Source organism: Medicago sativa, chromosome 7 (assembly GCF_051527215.1).
Source record: "Medicago sativa cultivar Bolivia chromosome 7, Bolivia_mono, whole genome shotgun sequence".
Taxonomy (NCBI): domain Eukaryota; kingdom Viridiplantae; phylum Streptophyta; class Magnoliopsida; order Fabales; family Fabaceae; genus Medicago; species Medicago sativa.
Window position 1 is genome coordinate 45,274,294 of NC_140755.1, and position 15,250 is coordinate 45,289,543.

Below are 15,250 nucleotides of genomic sequence, written 5' to 3' on the forward strand. Positions count from 1 at the left end.
ATTTATAGCAAAGTACTCATGTAAGGGCTTCATCAAAGCAGGGAACACTTTCAGGCTTGGTGGCATTGGTTTTGTGGGTATCTCTCCTCTTAATGTCAATGATTTTTAGCATGTTTAGTAGAAGTTAATATGTGGTAATTGAAAGGGAAGACTAAAATTTTAGACATAAAAGATGTTTCAATAAACTTAGTCTAACATTTACACATCCACTTTGTGCGTTTCTCACTCTTACTAAGATTAAGTTACACATATAGTAACCTATTTGGGTTGGCTTGCTGGTGTTGTTTTGGGACCTTAGAGTGTGCTCCTCTCAAGGTCTCAGGTTCGATTCTCCCAATAAAAATTTGGGTGGGCTAAAAAAAAAAAATTACACAAATAGTTTTAAAATATGAGGTGTACTCGCAATTATTCGCAATTATGACTTCATTAGCTGGTATTTAACCAAATTTTCCTACACTATAAAGGACCTATATAGATTCCAGCTGCAATTTAACACCTTAGATATGCATGGTTTTCTTAATTTTTATAAAACTGATTCAACTTTTGTGTTACACTTTGGGTTTAGATATTTCCAGAAGGTTCTGATCTGGCTACTGACATATCAGCGGCATTGCTGAATTTGATAGAGAGTAGAGAAACAGAAAAAACTGGAAAAAGATATGTTGAATGAGATAGAGAGGTGGAGGCAAAGCTGACTGTTCTATAGAGAGCAAGGCGAAAGATAATTCATCGATTGACCTTTCGCCATTCCTTGGCCTATTTTCCATATGTTCTGCTTTTGCTATTCTTGCTTTGTCCTATCACGTGATTTGTTTGTTGGTGAATAATGTAGTAGAGACCAAATATAGTAGTAACATTGACACAATTATGGAGGATATGGACATGGACAACCAAATATTTTGTTCAGTTCTGTTTGAAACTTCAATCAAGGATCATGAGAAGAGTAAGTAATTGCACAGAAACAAGAAATACAGAGGAGAATGTCACTAATAGCCAACAAAGCCCAGTGTTGATATAGTACTAGCAGCTAATGCTTCATGAACTATTCATGTTTCATACTGCTGTAAAATTTAGTCTATTACTGCACAATGTTTTAAGATTTTAGATACTCACTTTACTTAGATACTATGACATGTGTAATTGATGTTATGTAATGACTCATGAGGCACAAAGATAAAGAAGCTTTTGTGAACACTTAAATTGCATCCATCATAGTTAGTCATCCTAGTACTAATTAAAAAATGAAAATCACTTCAAAAGTTGTTGAATTGAATGTAATGTAATGTAATCACTTCAATGCTCTTAAAAAAGAGCTTGAAATGTTAGACATATATAACCTGTAGATCTAAAATATTGGTTACACATAGGAGACAAATAGTGTTAATGTGGCAATTAACATCACTCAAGAGATGAATTATTGAATGGTTTAAGGACTGTTTAGTATCTATAGTTGAGGGACTAATTCAATAGTGGTAATTCAGGAACCTAATTAACGATTCATTTACTTATTAAACATAAAATCTTAATGAATTTCCTTACATGTTTAAATTGTCAACATACCAACTTGAAGACTTATGAAAATTAAAAGATATATACATATATAAGATATTAATGTACTCATCATAGCAACATTCTTTCAAAATTCCAATAACTATTAAATCATACCTATACTCTGTACACAAAGTTGCTCAAATAATGTACTGAAGCAATTTTCTTCAAAAATAAACGAGTGCTGAAGCAATAGAAAAGGAAAACAAATAAACAATTTGTATTTTGAACCAAGGCAAATTGATATTAGCACCTTGATGATTTCAACTATGACAAACTTAATTTCGTTCTCCATGTTTCGCCAACCACCTTTCTGGGTTGTGGATTATCTGGTCCTCTATCCCGTTGTCCTGATGTAAAGTATAGCCATCCATCCCAAAATCCAGCTAATGTTGTTTTAACTCGATAAGGAAGCTTTCCGATCACTGACCACTTCTGCAATCAATGATAAAAACTATTTCATATGACTGGAAATGCGCAACCATTATCATTTTTAACCATGAAAAAAATTACTCACATGTGTATTTATCAGCAGTGTGAACAAGAGTGTTATAATAAAGTACAAGAGCAAGCACACACGTCAAGAATATTTGTGATAGAATGGCCTAATTATCAGAAAATGGTTTTATGAAGTTCATTGTACTTGTATAAGTCTTAAGTCCCTACAGAAAACCTTTGTTTCAGTTTAGTCCCTACTAATTTCATTTTTCACTTATTCCACATTTTTAGAAATGGTATCTACCGCTTTTTTTTTGCTAACTGAATAATCAGAAATGCAGATCAACACATGACATATAGCGTCCATCAAATGACTTTTTCCGAAGTCTGCCTAACAATTGATAACCTACAATTTGTCTCTAGTGTGAAAGAAAAAAAACTACATGAACCAATTCGGAAAACATGGTATAAATGAGGACCAAACTTTGAAGAAAAAAGCTAGTAGAGACTAAACACAAATGAGATGTATTTTGTAGGAACTAAAAGTATATTTAATCCCTAAATCAGTTAAAGAATAAGTTGATACGTACGTGCATTACATAAACGATGAATTTATATTAAAAAGTTTCAAAAATTAGAATTAGAATAGTTATTAACAGTAAGAGGTATTTATGTATAAAAAGAAATGCATATAATATAGCTAATTTGTAAAGAGCAAAGGAGTACCATAGTATCTAAATTAAATTGGAAGACCTCTCCGACCAGCATCATCCTTTTCGTCACCGGGTGCTTTTCTGTTGTACCTCCTGTAATAATAATAGAATTGTTGACAATTACCCATGCACACTCTATATGGGAGTTTGGCTTTGGCATAGGTGGCAGTACTTTCCATTTCATTTCTTCATCCAGCATGTAAACATCTCCATAGACTACCTGAAATGTGACAAAATTGAAGGCCACGGGACACCAAAAAACGAAGCTTCACAAGAAAATATAGTGTTAAGAATCCAATGTACTATTCTAGACTGCAAATAATTGAGCCCGGAAGGAGTAGTTATGTATGACAAAGGAGATGTAACCATGCAAGTTACAAAATACAATCAAATTCAATTTCCCATGCTATATCTTTGAATTCAACTATCTAAATTATAATATGCATCAGAGAACTTATTATGCAACTAATAACCAAAGAAGATTATGTACCTCAAGTCTGCGCGAACACTTGAATATAGGTGAACCAGGTTTGGGCATGAAATCACCTTCTTGTCCACCGATAACATAAAGGCGATCATTGACCACAATGCAAGCCCTACACAAAATAAGGTAAAGGTTAGATGAAGCCAACCAATTTCCTTTCAAAGACAAAACTAAATCATATCGACATGAATATCTAGTGTGTGTCTATCTTGAACATGAATTTCATCTTGGGTTCCTATACGCGATAATGAATCTTGATTCACTATGATAAATCCAGATTCATGCTAACCAAGCACTTGGAAATTTTATTTATGATTTGAATCTTGAATTATTTTGAGATTAGTAGATGATAGAGTGTATTGGTAATGCATCTTATAAATCATAATAATATTTAATTCACAATTCAGAAAGTAGGTCTTCTGATTCATGATTTGAAGACATCTACATTAATCAAACAACATTATCAGGTATAAAGGTCTAACTACAATAATCTGGGTAGTGTCCTCACCTATGCGGTCCACCGCGTGGAATAGGAATTTCGGTCCGCCATTGTTTCTCCAAAGCTTTCCCATCCTTCACAGCCAGACTCCAATGATCTAACCCAGGTGTATGACGATTCTCCTTGCTACCACCCATGACATGGAGTCTTCCCCTCCACAATTGAGTTGCAGGAGCATACCTAAAAATTCCAGTATTAAAAACTGTTCATTTGACCTAAAACACAGCCCAACTTGTCCAAGTTCAGCTGCTGGTGAATAAAACAGGATCAATCATTAATGTACTGGACAAAGCATTTTAACAGAAATTTCAATTATAGTTCCTCCATTCCATTTTTAATCTCTTTTTACCAATTATACCATTGTCATAATTTCACCAAACTAAATAATAAAAAAATATTCTAACAGCTTCAACAGAAAATAATGTCCTAACTGTGCCTACGCCAAGATAGTCCTATTTACAATTATATAAAATGTTTTTTTTTTTTAAAATAAATTAAGTGTGACAGAAGTATTATATGATCATTTATCATGTTGTTATTTCAATTCTTTATAAAAATATTTTATAATGTTCGTAATATTAAAAATAAAAAATAAGCTCTCCCCTCCATTTTCCTTCTAAACCCTCCACCCAAACGCACCCTAAGAGTTCTAACAGAAAAAACTAACTAATAATTTCCCGGATTCCCATAACCAATCCTTCCTATAATAAACATAACTGATAACTGATTCTAACTTAACATATAACATAAACACGTACCTGGGGAATGGCAATGGAGGCAAATTGTTCCATGTCTTTGTTTTGGTGTCTAACACAAACACAATAGCAGTAGGTCCTCTGCATTGGGGACCATATTGTCCAGAGACTATATATATGTACCTTTTCCCATCAGTTGCAATTCCCAAATGTGAATTAGCCATTTCTTTTGGTGTATCAAACCTCTCTACCCATTTATTACTCTTGAAATCATACACATCAACATGAGAGTGCACCTGCAATGCAATGTAAGAAACCAAAATCATTAATTAAGTTTTTCCATCACACAATTACGGTTGTTGTTGTATTCGACGAAATAAGAACTAATCACTAACATGGTCAAGATTTGCATATCCGGAAAAGACATAAAACAAATTTAGAATCTGAATAGCGTAACCATCTAAACGAGGCACGGGAGCAGATGGCATTTGTTCCCAATTCCATTGAGGAGCAGGTAAATCTGCAAAGGTAGCAGAAAGAAACCTTTTCACCTCAAGAGGAGGTTGTGGTGGTGTTGTTATAGTAGTGGTGTTGGGGTTATCGACGATCCAATTGGAAGCGATTGAAAGAGAAGTAGAAGAATAAGAATGGAAGATGGTGTTGGCAATGAAAACAATGGCAATGAATGTTGAAAGAGAGAGGAAGAAGATGATGATGATTTTGGTTGAGGAGGTGTGTTTTTGGTGAAACCTTGTTGTGGTGGTGGCCATTGAATTTGGTTTCTAGGGTGTGAAGTAAATGCGTTTGCCATTTTTATTTTATGGAAAAAGGATGTGTGTGAGAATTGAGATTTGAGAATGAAAAAGGTTTTGTTGGTTTTTAGAAAAGAGGAGGAAAGGAAAGGAAACAATGGTTGGGCGCCAATGGTTTTAGATCTTCTGTTTCTTTAATTACAATCCACACCCACCCACCGTCTTCATTTTTGGAGTTGTCTCCTTTCAAGTGGACTCACTATTTTAAAATGAGCAACTCATTTATAAAAATAAATAAATAAAATAAATAAAAAATGTTAACGAGTGTCCTCGACATTTTTTAAGCATCTAAAGTGGTAATATTTTATGAAAGTTTGAGCATTTATTGTTTTGGAAATTGAAATCTTTACTTTTTTTAAAGAATAATTTCTTCATTAGAAATGTTTAAAGAGTGTCTAAGGGAACTCGTTAACAAAACCCTAAAAAATTATATATTAATTGTCTTTATTCTCTTTTCATTTGTGAATAAATGTATTTATTTCTATTTTTCAATTTAATATTAATTATATTTTTAATTGTATTATTTATTAGCATAATTGCATCATTTCAGTTTACTTTGCATTTATGAAAATGGTGAATGCACAAATATTTGATATGGAAACTAAAACATTTCTCTCTCGTACATTTATTTTAATCTTTATTTTTATCTTTATCATTATCTTTATCTTTATATAATACAAACGTCTTCATAAAAATCAAAAGTATACATGACATCTTCAAATTTTCCATCTCATTTAATGTTTTTTATCAACCAATCAAAATGGATCATGACTCATTTATTTTTTATTAGCTGGATCATGGCTCATTTATTTTTCTTTTTATTAGCTGGATCATGGCTCATTTATTTTTCATTAGCCAATCAAAATTTATCATGACATGATTTTTTTCCTATATATACACAATTTGTTTTTCATTATTTTCATCTACCTCTTCCTCCCTTAAAAAAGTCATAAAAAGGCATTTTGTAGATTTTAAAAAGATGGAATTTTAATCACTTGATGGATTATGAGGTTGATTTACCTTTTCATTTGAATCTAATCGCTAATGCTACTTTCTTCCAACAGATTTTCAGATATCCAAAAGGGATGAGTCGCTAACTTAGTCATTCTTAGAGAAGAATCTAGATAAATCTTTTATTGCAATGAGTCACTCTATTATATCTATTTTATTGCAATGAGCCACTCTATTATATCTATTGTATTAAGGAAAATGTTAACGAGTGCCCCCACTTTTTTTGAAAATTTATGTAATCAATGCATTGGAAATTGAAACATTTGACTTTTGTATGGAATAATTTCTCATTTTGGAATGCTTAAAGAGTGTCCCGGGGGTATTCGTTAACAAGACCCTTGTATTAATGAGGATTGTGTAAATTCTTTGTTATGATTATGCCAATATGCATTCGAATGGAACAAAAGGGCGTAAATTATATCGATGAAATTAGTTAATGTAGCTTAATTCTCAATCTCCTGCTTTTTATTACATCAAGAGCATAACTTATATTTAAGTATGATTGGTATTCTATTTCGCTATTCTTAATTTCAGAGTTACAAGTTTATGTTTAACCTTTCATTTCAAAAAAGTTTATGTTTAACCGTATGAAGGTACGCACTTTTTGACCCAAATAAAAAGAAGGTATGCACTTCTTGATTAGAAAAATCCTAATTAATAAGATTAAATTTGAAGAAAAAAGTTTAACAAATTTTAATTTCGAAGACTTTTCCATTTATATGTAGATTATAACTCATAATTTAAAAAATAGTTTTGAATGCCTCTAAATTTATTGAATCAGAATAAACTCAAATAATTTACGTATAAATGTATAAATGTCGTTGAATTTGAAATTTGAATAATTCTATTGAGATTTTAATTTCTATTGATTAGACTGCGCTATCTCTTTGTACATTTTAAGGTGATTTACGTAAGGCTTTTGCAAATGAGGATGATATGCCAATAATGGTGTAAAATATAATATCATTGATGATAATATTCATGTTTGCTTCTAATGGTGGCAATATTCATGTTTGCTTCTAATGGTGGCAGTATTCATGTATGATTTTTCCCGTTAAACTTGACACCAATTGCTTTCCCTATACCCTACACATCCTCCACCGCCACCTTCTCACTCCCAAGCATAATCACCCAGTGTTTCCAATCATTATTTATCGAGCATGAGGAATAAGCTTCTTCTGATAAGCCTTGGGAAACAACCTTCATCGCCCTCTTCAAACGATTTGTACCTTGTCGCTTACGAACTTTCTTTTTCAAAATTTGCAAAACCACTGAGCAATCTTGACTTGGTAATCTCGCCATTTTTTTCAAACTATGGACTAAGTGACGCAACACTCCCTCCACATTCTTGTGCTTCTGAACAATGGTACCAGCCTAACTTTGAGGTGTTGAGGCAAAATCCCTAATTAATTTTAAAGATAACAAACCTTGATGATTAAGGAATTAATGGACTTTGATTAATTTCTTGGTATTTAATTTGTACTCTTAAGTGTTTAATTAATACATGAACAAAGTTTAAATCATACCAAGATACAAGAAATCAAAGGAAACTTTTCGAAAAACTCATAACTCTGACCTACTCATAGTTCAATTTTATGTGAATGTCATCATTTTTGGTGCTACTAATGAAAAAATGTGTGAAGAATTTTCAAACCTTATGCAAAGTGAATTTGAGATGAGCATGATAGGTGAACTTGGTTTTTTCCTTGGTTTACAAATCAAACAACATCCAAATGGAATTTTCATAAGTCAAGAAAAATATGTCAAAGACATTCTTAAGAAATATAAAATGAATGAGGCAAAAATCATGGTCACCCCTATGCATCCATCTTCAACTTTAGATAAGGATGAGAGTGGAAAATCTATTTCTAAAAAAGAATATAGAGGCATGATAGGCTCATTATAATATTTGACTGCTAGCAGACCTGACATAGTGTTTGCAGTAGGTTTATATGCTAGATTTCATACATGTGCAAAAGAATCTCATTTAACTGCAGTTAAAAGGATTTTTAGATATCTAGTAGGTACTACTGATCTTGGCCTTTGGTATAGAAAAGGTTCTAGTTTTGATCTTGTATCATATTGTGATACTGACTATGCTGAGACAAAGTTGAGAGAAAGAGTACAAATGGCACCTGTCAATTCTTGGGAAAATCATTGATTGGATGGTCTTGCAGAAAGCAAAACACCGTTGCACTCTCCACAACTGAAGTTGACTATGTCTCTGCAGCAAGTTGTTGCTCTCAAGTTTTATGGATCAAAAATCAAATGGAAGATTATTCACTAAGGTACACAACTATTCCTATTATGTGTGATAACACTATTGCTATAAATCTTTCTAAAAATCCAATACAACATTCTAGGTCTAAGCATATTAAAATTAAACATCATTTCATTAGAGACCATGTTCAGAAAAAGGATATTACATTAAGTTTTGTTGAGACAGAAAATCAGCTAGCTGACATTTTCACAAAACCTTTAGTTGAGGATAGATTCAATTTTATCAAGGAAAAATTGTTAATCATGTAAAATCCCAATAAACATTGATCATTGATCTCTAAGGGCCTTAAACTAAACCCCCTAATGTTGTTTGATTCATTTCAGATATGTCTACCTCAATCAGAATGTTCATCAGAATATTCATATGATTAGAATGTTCATTAGAATGTTCATATGATCAAAATATTCATTAGAATGTTCATCTGATAGTTCATCAGGTCAGAATGTTCATATAGATTAGAACGTTCATTACCTGAACTCTGGGTCAGAAATCTTAACGTGAGATTTTGTGGTGATCTTATCCAGAAATCTTTCTATAATATTAGGCATTTAATGCTTGGTTATAAGAAGTTAGATTTAAGGATTAACCACCATGTAAAACTTTAACCATCAATCAACCAATCCTTTCATATACCTCAAACCGTTGGTTTCTCTCTCCTGGAACTACTTTTCACTTTCATCTTTTCCAATGCAAAACTGTCAAGTCACTTCCTTCTCTCATATTCCAACTGCACATGTTTGGCTCTATAATAACTAACAAGTGTTCGAAAATTTTCATCACACTCATCTCTCTTCAAACCACCTTTTTCTTAACAAAACTCAAAACCAAGATCATACTCTGGTTTGCGAAAATGGCTCGTACCAAAATTGCTTCTTCACATGTTCGTTCTCACTAACCACCAAACATGCTGATGATCAATCATCTGATCATTCTCCACTCAACGAAACCCCTTTACGCACCATTCTACAGGACGTAATCATTCCTGCTTCTGAAACTCCTAAATTATCTAAACCTAAAACTTTTAAAAAGACAACCAGAAGATCTCAAAGGATGAGAAAAGGATCTTCATCCAAACCAACTAATGCTCACATAGATCTGGTTTCTGATGAAGAAAAGGAAGTAGAATCAAATGATGAAATGAATGAAGCCTCTGAAGAAGAAGCTATCTCAGAAAAAGGAAGAGTCTGAAGAAACTCTCTTTGAAATGGCTAAGGCTGCAAGGAAATCTTACAAAAAGAAGAAGATTGAAACCCCAACTCCATCTCTATTTGTAGAGAAACCCTCTTCTCCATCTCGGCAAGATGAAGAAGTTGAAGTAGAAGAGATTGTTGAAGAAGAACTGAAAGAAGCTCCTTCTAGGAAAAGACGAAAAGGCAAGGACATTACTATACTTGCTTCAGCACTAAAAGCTCAGAACCTTGAGAAGATGGCTCTTAGACCATTAAGCAGAGCTAAGTACTTTGATTTTGATAGCCTCAAAACAAAGGGATGAAATCTAAGGGAATTCACATATCCTCAAGGATGGTCAGGATTTGTGTTTATTCAAGAACAAACATTCGAAAACTTGGTGAAAGAATTTTATGCATCTATGACAGTGAAAGAAGATAATGAAGAAAAATTCTTAGTATCCACAGTCAAAGGTGTGAAAATCAAAGTCACTCAAGACTTTCTCTCAAGTGTTCTGAATATCCCAAATAAAGGTAATCAACTCTTTAACTCATGGTACTTTAGCATATGTGTTACACGTGAACAACTTATCTTAGAATACACCAAACCAGAGCTTGATTTTAATTCCACAAATCTCAAAGATGCCCCCAAAATTCTTCATAACATGATTAGACATACCATACTACCCAAATGTGGAACCTTTGATGCTATCACTGATACAGATTTATGTATCCTTTATCATCTTATGATCAAAACTCCACTAAATCTCTACTATATCATGATTCAATATATGATTGATCAATGCTTTTCAATCAAACAAAAGGTTATTGGTTTACCTTATGGAATGAATCTGACACCCATCTTTATGGCTGTTAAAATTTCTCTGGATGAAGAAGAATGTCAGGATACCTTCATGAAATTCACAGCCAAAACCATAAGCCAACTACGTATCATAATGCCTATCCCTCAAAAAACTAGATCAATGAAAAGACTTGCTGATTAGAAAGTTCCGAAGGCAAGAAAGAAACATAAAGTTGAGAAATCTGAGAAGCCTCTCAAGAAGGATGTTGGAGAGAGCTCTCACAAAGCTAGTTCTCCTCCAGCTGCTGAATTCTTTTCTCACATTGCTGAACATGCAAGAGAACTTATTGAAGATAGCAGTCAACAATTTGAAGCTATGTTAGCTCAAAGAGCTCTCAAGAATGCTGACAAACCTACTGAAGACTATCACAGAGTTGATGATGCTCTGAATCAAGGTGTTGAAGCACCCTCTGAAGATATAAGAGTTGAAGAAAATATTTAGCTACAAGCTCAAAATGTTGATAATAATACTAGGGAAGTTGCTGAGATCCTGGTATCCAATACTTTTGGAAGTGAAAATCAACAGATGGAGGTTGATGAAGAAATCCAGCTAGAATAGGAGAATGTTGGAGTTCAAGCTTATTTTGATCTCAATATAGAAGATATTCCAAATGATTTCAATGGAGAAATCATTCAAGATGCTCAGAGAGTAGAAGAGAACACCCAGCAAGAGAACATTCAACAAAATGATCAGACTGTCCAAGGCAACACTAAACAGAATGTTCAAGGTCAGAATGTTCTGGAAACTGTGGATCAAAATGTTCCAAATGAACCTATTGAACAACTGTCAGTAGATCCTAACCCTTTGGCTTCAGGATCTTTGTCTTCTAAGAAAGTACAACTTCATGTTCAACCTGCTCAGAACATGGAACATGCTCAGTTTGTTAACTTGTCAACATCAACCATGGGGTCTACTGATGGCATTAGCAAGTATCTAGTGTCTTCTCTGCCAACACCGAGCACTATTCCTTCATCTACTCCGCCACCACCACAAAGCAAAACCACAAACAATCTACCAAACATGTCTGCTCTTTTTGACTCCTTGAACACTTTTGTTACAACCAACAAAGAGAAGGCTGAAACTTCTGGTCCTCCTAAGAAGCCTTCAAGAGCTGAGAAAATGGTTGCTAGGGCTCTTAGAGTTTCAACAAAAACTCACAAGATTGCATGTGTGCTTGCTAAATGGACAAGAGATGTTCATGCTCTTGGCTTAGCTGTAGCACCACCTGTCTTTGATGATCCAACAGTCTTTAAATCAGAACCATCCTCTGATTCTGGGGATTCTATGTCTTAAGTTTTCTAAGTTTAGACCCTAATTAGGTCTAGTGATCATTAGTTATTGGAGTTTTATAAAACTTCATCTTTTGCTTGATCATATTTACTTTGAATTTCTTTTTTGTTTTTGAACCATATTCATCATGTAACTGTACTTCATGTTTAAGCATTAATTAATGAATTTGATTTTGGTTCAATTATGAATATTTCTATTTATGCAATGGATTATAAAATTGAGGGGGACCTTTTAAAACTTCTAAAAACTCATCATGGATTATAAAAATGAGGGGGAGCATTAAAATAAAATTTTCAAGCTCTGAAATTCTTCATATATAATCAAAATTCATAATCCTAAAATCATAAGTGTATCATCTTCAAAAAGGGGGAGATTGTTGAGGCAAAATCCCTAATTAATTTTAAAGATAATAAATTGTAAATGATTAAGGGCTTAATGGACTTTGATTATTTTCTTAGTATTTAACTTGTGCTCCTGAGTGTTGTTACTAAGAAAGGAACATGGTTTAAATCACACCAAGATACAAGAAATCAAAGGACATTGAATTCATGAACTAAATTCTAAAGTTCAAAAAGTTAGTTCAGAATGTTGATCAGTGAGTTGATCAGAATGTTCCAATAGAGTTCAAAAGGTTGTTCATAAACAAACCAAGAAAACTTAAAAACATTACCAAGAGATGCAAGACATACGTGACATGACTAAAGGTCCAATAAAGTACATCTGCATGAATCAATCAAGAAATAAAGGCATTTACAAAGACTAATGTCAAAAAGATCTTCAAGGTTCATTCAAGACCACGAACACTTGAAGTACTAGGAATATTCCAAAGAGAATATTATCCTAGATGTTACATTCACTGCACTTCAGTTATGTTTTTACTATTGGGATTGATTACATCAAAAGCAAGTCTTACAAATCATCCTAAGTAAGAACAAATGGAAAATTATGATGGTCAGGATGTTCATCTTTGCACATGCTTCATACTATGAACAATGTAGTTGGTGGAAAGTTAAAAAAAGAAAAACAAAAAGGAGATCTTGTCCTAATCAACCGGAGATGGACACGCTTCTTGTTGGTACTGTTCAGTATCAAGCAAAATCTCCTAGAAGCATGGGCCTGAAGCTGCAGATCCACTACTCTCTCTCTCCTGCACATTGTTTAAGGCAGATTTGGATAACTTTATCCAACTTTATCAGTCAACATTCTGATGTTTGTGCAAAAGACACAACACATGAATATTGCCCAGAAAACAATAAGGCACGCATTGAAAAAACCCATAAATTCATCAAACACTCATAAATGATGAACTCAGATGAAAAACATGATGAACATCAACATTCTGATGAAGAACACAACAACATTCTGATGGTCAGAATGTTCACCCAGATTTTTAAGTAAAAGCTAGTGGGCCCAGGACACCTGGCAAAAATAACATTGGTCACCCTCCAACGGCTACAAGAGCTCAAGAACTCTATAAATAGAGATCAAAGCCTCAACATTACTTGCACCTTTGCAAAGCATACAAGAAAAACAACATAAGAGTGTTTTGAAGCTTTAGCAAAAATTGAATATCACAAAGATTTCAAGAAGTCTTTAAAAGTGTAAATCAATTCTCTCTAATCTTTCTAAAAGATAAACTTCTCTCTTCTTTCTTCTCATGTCTGATTTCAATCATTCAAATTCATAAACAAATTGTAAAGTCTCATCTAACTTTAGGGGTACTAAAGTGTTAGTTTGAGTAAAATGTGTAAAAGTATAAGTGGGTAACTTAGCAAGATAAGTGTAAGCCTGCTGAGGCTTAGAGAATACAGGTGTTGTAACTGTTCAAGTGAACAAGGTTGTAAGGTGCAGGATTTGAGAGGTTATCTCAAGCATCATAGTGGAAACTCTCACAAGATTGTGAGGAGTGGACTAGCCCACGTTGGCTGAACCACTATAACTCTTCGTGTGTTCTTTCTCTTCTCTTTACTCCTTTATTTTCAGTACACACTATACACACACAACGCAGTTATTTGATTAAAATAGTTTATGCCTAAATCTGTGCAAAAACATCAAAACGTTCTGAAGCAGTATCATTAACTTAACTTATCCAAGTGAACTACTTGAGAATTATTTTAAGTTGCAGGTTAATTTTTAAAGGGTCACAATCCAAACCCCCCTTCCTTGTGACTATATTATTTACTTCACAGAGTTCAGAAGGTTGCACAGAGTTCAAAAGGTTGCTCTTATGGATATCAAGAACAAGCCCATAAATTCATGAACAATATGAAGAATATGCAAGGTTCACGTGACATAAATAAAAGCTCAGTAAAGTATATTAACTTAGATCAATCGAGGAATAAAGGCATTTATTTGATTAAGTTCAAAAAGGGCATCTTCAATGTTCACTCAAGACTATGAACATTTGAAGTATAAAACATTAGGAATATTCCATCGAGAATGTCATCCTAGATGTTACATATACTGCACTTCATCAATGTTTCACCATTAGGTTTTGATTACATCAGATGGTAGTCTTACAAATCATCATAAGTGAAACAATGAAACATTCTGAGTTTAGAAAGTTTAATCCAGCTACATGCTTTTTCTGACATGAACAGTACAGTTGTTGAAAAGTAAAAACCAAAGCGAAAAAGCAAGAACTAGTCTGATTCAATAAGGACTCGACACATAAGGGAGCAGGTATTGTACAAAGCAAACCAAATCCCCTAAAGCATGGGCCTGAAGTGATAGTTCCACTTTACTCTCTCATGCACTAGTTCCAAGACAGATTTGAAAAGGATCTGATCCAGAAACATTCTGAAGTACATATAAAGAACAAGCTTCATGATAACAACCCATAAATTCATGTGATATTTATAGGATGAAACCCAGAAACACATCTAGCATTCATCCATATGAAACTAGAAACAATATCCTGATGAACACAACAACATTCTGAAGTATTTTGATGAACCCATAAATACTCTAAGTTCAGAATGTTGATCAAGACTTTCAAGTAAAAGTCAGTGGGTCCCAAGACACGTGGAACAAGACCATTTGACACATCCCAACGGCTACAAGAGGTCAATGAACTCTATAAAAGGAAAGGCAGACTCAGCGTTGATGCACACAACTAACAAGCATACTTAAACAACTTATTAAAAGTGTTTAAAGCTTCACAGCAACTTTGATTTCACAAATCAACTCTAAAGATTCTTAAAATCTTCAAGAGTGTAAATCAAACTTCTCTCTTATCTTTTCAAACATAACCTTCCTCTATTCTTCTTCTTCCTCTTGTCTGATTTCATTCAAACTTCCAAATCATTGTAAAGAGGAAAGTCTCATCTAGCTTTAAAGGTATTAAAGTGTTAGGTTGAGCAGAAAAGTGTAGTGTCTTGTGTAACTTAGAAAACAAAGTTGTAAGCTTGTTGAGGCTTAGAAAATACAATTTGTAATTGTTCCAACGGA

The 15,250-nt window shown here is 33.5% G+C and overlaps 2 protein-coding genes across 2 annotated transcripts; one reads left to right on the forward strand and one right to left on the reverse strand.

Annotated features, from left to right (window-relative positions):
• Positions 1-1,572: 1,572 nt before the first annotated feature.
• On the reverse strand, positions 1,573-5,168 carry LOC146906152 (kelch repeat-containing protein At3g27220-like). The gene is made up of 6 exons (XM_085722955.1): positions 4,773-5,168; positions 4,441-4,673; positions 3,692-3,862; positions 3,190-3,295; positions 2,713-2,919; positions 1,573-1,983 (listed from the first exon to the last, which is right to left on the reverse strand). The coding sequence occupies exons 1-6, from the start codon at positions 5,145-5,147 to the stop codon at positions 1,816-1,818; spliced, it is 1,260 nt and encodes a 419-aa protein (XP_085579081.1). The 5' UTR covers positions 5,148-5,168; the 3' UTR covers positions 1,573-1,815.
• A 4,901-nt stretch (positions 5,169-10,069) lies between these two features.
• On the forward strand, positions 10,070-11,803 carry LOC146906153 (uncharacterized). The gene is made up of 3 exons (XM_085728751.1): positions 10,070-10,547; positions 10,656-10,904; positions 11,109-11,803. The coding sequence occupies exons 1-3, from the start codon at positions 10,070-10,072 to the stop codon at positions 11,801-11,803; spliced, it is 1,422 nt and encodes a 473-aa protein (XP_085584877.1).
• Positions 11,804-15,250: the final 3,447 nt, after the last annotated feature.

Excerpts from the sequence above, each read along its gene's own strand:
- LOC146906152 (XM_085722955.1), bottom strand. The coding sequence starts at position 5,147 with ATGGCCACCACCACAACAAGGTTTCACCAAAAACACACCTCCTCAACC. Across the intron at positions 3,296-3,691 it reads CCACGCGGTGGACCGCATAG|GGCTTGCATTGTGGTCAATG; the intron begins GTGAGGACACTA and ends TATTTTGTGTAG. Across the intron at positions 2,920-3,189 it reads AGTGTTCGCGCAGACTTGAG|GTAGTCTATGGAGATGTTTA; the intron begins GTACATAATCTT and ends GTCACATTTCAG.
- LOC146906153 (XM_085728751.1), top strand. The coding sequence starts at position 10,070 with ATGACAGTGAAAGAAGATAATGAAGAAAAATTCTTAGTATCCACAGTC. Across the intron at positions 10,548-10,655 it reads TTCTCTGGATGAAGAAGAAT|TTCCGAAGGCAAGAAAGAAA; the intron begins GTCAGGATACCT and ends CTGATTAGAAAG. Across the intron at positions 10,905-11,108 it reads TGATGATGCTCTGAATCAAG|AAGATATTCCAAATGATTTC; the intron begins GTGTTGAAGCAC and ends ATCTCAATATAG.